The sequence below is a fragment of the Acanthisitta chloris genome, unplaced genomic scaffold (genome assembly GCF_000695815.1).
Source record: "Acanthisitta chloris isolate BGI_N310 unplaced genomic scaffold, ASM69581v1 scaffold6010, whole genome shotgun sequence".
NCBI lineage: Eukaryota > Metazoa > Chordata > Aves > Passeriformes > Acanthisittidae > Acanthisitta > Acanthisitta chloris.
The window spans coordinates 38,896-43,002 of NW_008652134.1; the positions used below are offsets into that span (position 1 = coordinate 38,896).

The 4,107-nt window shown below is 43.2% G+C and overlaps 1 protein-coding gene across 1 annotated transcript in view; it reads right to left on the bottom strand.

The window, feature by feature from the left end:
• LEPR (leptin receptor) overlaps nt 1-3,621 on the bottom strand; it is a 28,781-nt gene extending 25,160 nt beyond the window's left edge. The window contains 2 exon segments of the mRNA XM_009076008.1: nt 814-1,107; nt 3,582-3,621. Of these exon segments, the coding sequence (XP_009074256.1) occupies nt 814-1,107; nt 3,582-3,621 (334 nt within the window).
• Between the last annotated feature and the right edge of the window lie 486 nt (nt 3,622-4,107).

Here is a 4,107-nt window from a genome sequence, read left to right on the forward strand (position 1 = left end):
ACAAGTCTCACAACCATGTGGAACTGCTGCACTGCCAAAAAAGAAGGAACATTTTACCTGGATTTATGGACAAGGCTGAAGGGTGAAGGAAAATTAAGCTTCTGCTGGTTGAGGGTGTCAAATGGCACAGCTTCTGTGTGGCTTTGTGCACACACATGGAGCTGCACAACACACACCACAGCAATGTGTGTGGCAGAACTTCACAGAGACTTTTGTTCCATGGGACAAGTTATTTTTATTCCTACTGATTCTACTTCATTTTACTGCTCTACTGAGGTCAGTGACATTCCTGCCACCAATGCCAATATGATGCTGCTGAGCCTGGGGCTTACAGGAGGAGAAAAACAGCCTTGGCAAAAATGATTCAGGAGGAGAAGAACAGCCTTGGCAAAAAATAATTCAGTTTAATCCATGTACAGGTATTTTCTAAAGCATCACAAGTCATGTAGAAATGATGCCACATCTCTTCCACCTCCTGAAGGAGTTTAAAGCCCATATCCACAAAGCATATTTAAAATACTTCTCATAGCATCTAAACTCCTTTGAAGCTTTGGCCTTACATCCTCACATGCAGTGCTACATACTTTATTCACAACTACCCCAGAAATCCAACCTTTTTTCCTCTTTGAAACCGTGCTGTACAATTTCCTTCATCTTCCACCACACATCTGTGTGAGGAAGGATTTTACCACACTGTGTTGCCTGCCTAGGATAAAAGTGAATCCCCATGAGTGCAACCCACCCCTTCTCCTCCCAGAAAACAAAACACCCCAACCAGGAAGAACTTCTTGTGCCCCTGAGTGCTAAACCCACCTATTTCCTGGGAAGCAGAGAGACTGACTTCAGAAGGAATAAACTCCCTTGCCTGCATGTTTGCTCTGTGCAAAGAACAACTACTGTTGTTGGCACTCCAAAGGCAACACAGAAAACTTTCTTCATTCATTAGAGGTTTGGGTGCTCCTTGCTCTGCCCTCAAACCAGACCAGCTCTCAACTCCAGCAGAGAAAGGGCTCCAAGATGTCTTGTTCAGCAGCATCCAGGGAAATGTAAAGTTCCTGGCAGGAACAGGATGGACCATACAATGGGCAACTGTAATTGGAAGGAAGTCTGCAGATAGAAAGGCAAATATTAGTTGGCAATGAAAGGGTTGATGTTAGACAGAAAATCAGGCTGATTCCAGGGGTTCTTTTCTAAAAATCATCCCTTCTGACCTAGTGTCACAGCTGACACATGTCAACCTTCTCCCCCAGCATCATTACACCTAACCTCTTTTCTCCACCTCTTGAAGTAAGTCAAGGCCAAGATTGTAGAGGAAACATCTCTTTGGGGTAAATCGCCTTATATTAACCCAAACCACAGTGAATCCTGAACTTAAAGTCACGGTACAGGTGTGAGTTTCATCTCCCCCCGCAGTGCTGGGACACCTCCAATGCAGCTCTTACAAAACAGCTCCATTTCTGTAGGAAAAGTTAATCTTGTTGTACATATAAGACATAGTCACACTGCAACTGTTAAATACCAAAGGGTAGTGTTACAATAGTGTTACAAGAATCTGTGACTGGATACAACTACATCACCCCAGGGCATCATCATCTAAGGAAATGGGGTGAGGAAAAAGAATCATTTCTTCCATCAGACCTCAAAATAAAGTCACTCTGAGCACATTTCTAGCTCTTGTTAGTAAGTCATAGCTTGAATTCCACTCTCAGTGGTTATGAGAAGGATGAGTCTGTGGGTTTGAGAACAGCTTACTGTAAAGCACTGTGTGATTGCAAAATGGAAGTTACAGAAAGGCATGTGGGTCATTTGTGCAACTTGCATTTAGCTGTTCACTCAGGGAGGGCATAAATATTTTAAGCAGTTCATTAGAGAGAAATTAATTGATGCTCTTTGCCTTGCAATAGCCAAAATAAGAAAAGCCAGAATTTCTCTAGCACTGTTTGAACAACACAGAAAAAGCAAAATAATTAAAAAATACTAAGTGAAAGCTTTAAAAAAAGCTTTAAAAATAGTAGATCCAGTGTGTTGTTCTGCAGAGTGTTCAAGGGTTTGGTTTTCTCTCCACACAGATGCTGTGCTGCCAGAATTCCTGGAGTGATCTGCTCCTTCCTCCTTTCTCAGTTCCAGAGTTTGTGCCTCTGTAAATATCAGCTTCATTAGCCCCCCAGGCTGTGTGTGGAGGAAGTATTGAGCAAACACTTCTAGTCCTTAATATATGATTTTAAAAGGAAAAAAAAGTGCCATGAAGGAGGACAGAAAACTAATATATCACCCAATCCAGCTGAGGGGTGGGAGAGATTCCTGCCTGTCATCTCTCTGTCTAAGGAACAACTTCCCCCTCATGTATCACAACAGATAATCTCAAGGGATAAATTAACTCTTATAAAGCCAAAAAGTTACTTTCCACTTCTTCAGGAATGTGAAAATGCTGTTAAAGTTAAAATGACCCAGAGGAAGCCACAACTTGCAGTTCTGCCCCTGTGTTTACACGTGTGGGTGAACAGGGCTACGAAGTCCAGTCATGGCTGTCTGCTTGTGGCCACATAGACACACTGACTGTCAGTCATTACAGGCCAGCAGAGAGGGACAAACTGCTCTGAAGGAAAACCATCCAGGTTTTCCAATTAAAGGCACAGAGTATGTTTAGATCACTAAAGGTGAACTAAGCTGAACAGGAACTTTGCAGTTCTGGTGAAAATGGGATTTTCCTTCTGCTTTTGGACCTATTAGGGTAACAAAACAAATTTCCCATGAATTTCTATCACATCAAATTTTGGGGGTACTTATTTGAATGTGTTGACTCACCTCAGATTTTCATAGAATCATAGTATGTTGAGGGGTTGGAAAGGACTCAAGCCCCTGCCCTAAGCCCCTGCCCTGGGCAGGGACACCTCCCACCACACCAGGCTGCTCAAGCTTTATCCAACCTGGCTGTGAACACTGCCAGGGTTGGGGCAGCCACAGCCTCCCTGGGCAACCTGTGCCAGTGTCTCACCACCCTCACGGGGAAAATTTCTTCTGATATCTAATCTAAATTTCCCTCTTTCAATTTCTCCCTGTTCCCCCTTGCCCTGTCACTGCAGCTCCTAACACAGAGTCCCTCTACAGCTTCCCTGGAGCTCCTTCGGATCCTGGCAAATTGCTCTGAGGTCTCCACACAACCTTCTCTTCTCCAGGCTGAACAGCCTCAACTCCCTCAGCCTGTCCTTGTAGGTGAGGTGCTCCAGTTCTCTGATCAGCTTTGTGTCCTCCTCTGGCCTTGTTCCAAGAGTTCCATGTCCTGCTGATGTTGGGGACACCAGAACTGCACTGAATTTCTACTGATGTTTCCTGATCTTAGAAGCAGTTGCACTACTTTTTGGAGTAAGTCACATAGGCACCACCCTGAGAAAGTCAATATTTCAACTTGACACAATGACAACCTCAGGTTCTTTGCATATTCTAGTTGCATGTTGTGATAAGATACTAAGTAAGATACTTTCAAATCTGTAGCATGACCTGAAACACCATTGTAAAACAGAAACAGTGATTATCCTTCATCCTACACAACCTCCAACAGACTTATTATTTTAGCAACTTACCCAACAGCACCAACATGGTTGGAATGATTTTCCAATACATCTTGTTTTGTAGAGCTGATCTGGAAAACATATAGAAAATTAACCGAGAGCTGACAATTATCAGTCAATTTGATACTCACACCTTTGTAAGCAGAATCCCAGAATGGTTTGGGTTGGAGAGACCTTAAAGCTCCTCTACTTCCAACCCCCTACCATGGGAAGGGACACTACACCTTCCACCAGACCAGGGAAAGGAGGAAGATACCAGAAAGGAAGAACAAAATCAGGATATAATTTAAGGGAAAAAAAAACCAAACTTGCTTAGAATACCAATGAAATACCAATACAGACAGCAAATGCTGGGGCAAGAAATTCAGATTTAGGGAATCCCTCCAAAGTCTTCCATTCCACAAATATTTCTGAGAACAGTGTCCTTGAGAACATCTCTGTGGCCAAAAGAGGTGGTGCCAAGGTTATGTAATCCATTGGCCTTCCAGTTTGGGGCTGCATGTGCTGCAATATATATATATACACACACACTCTGTAA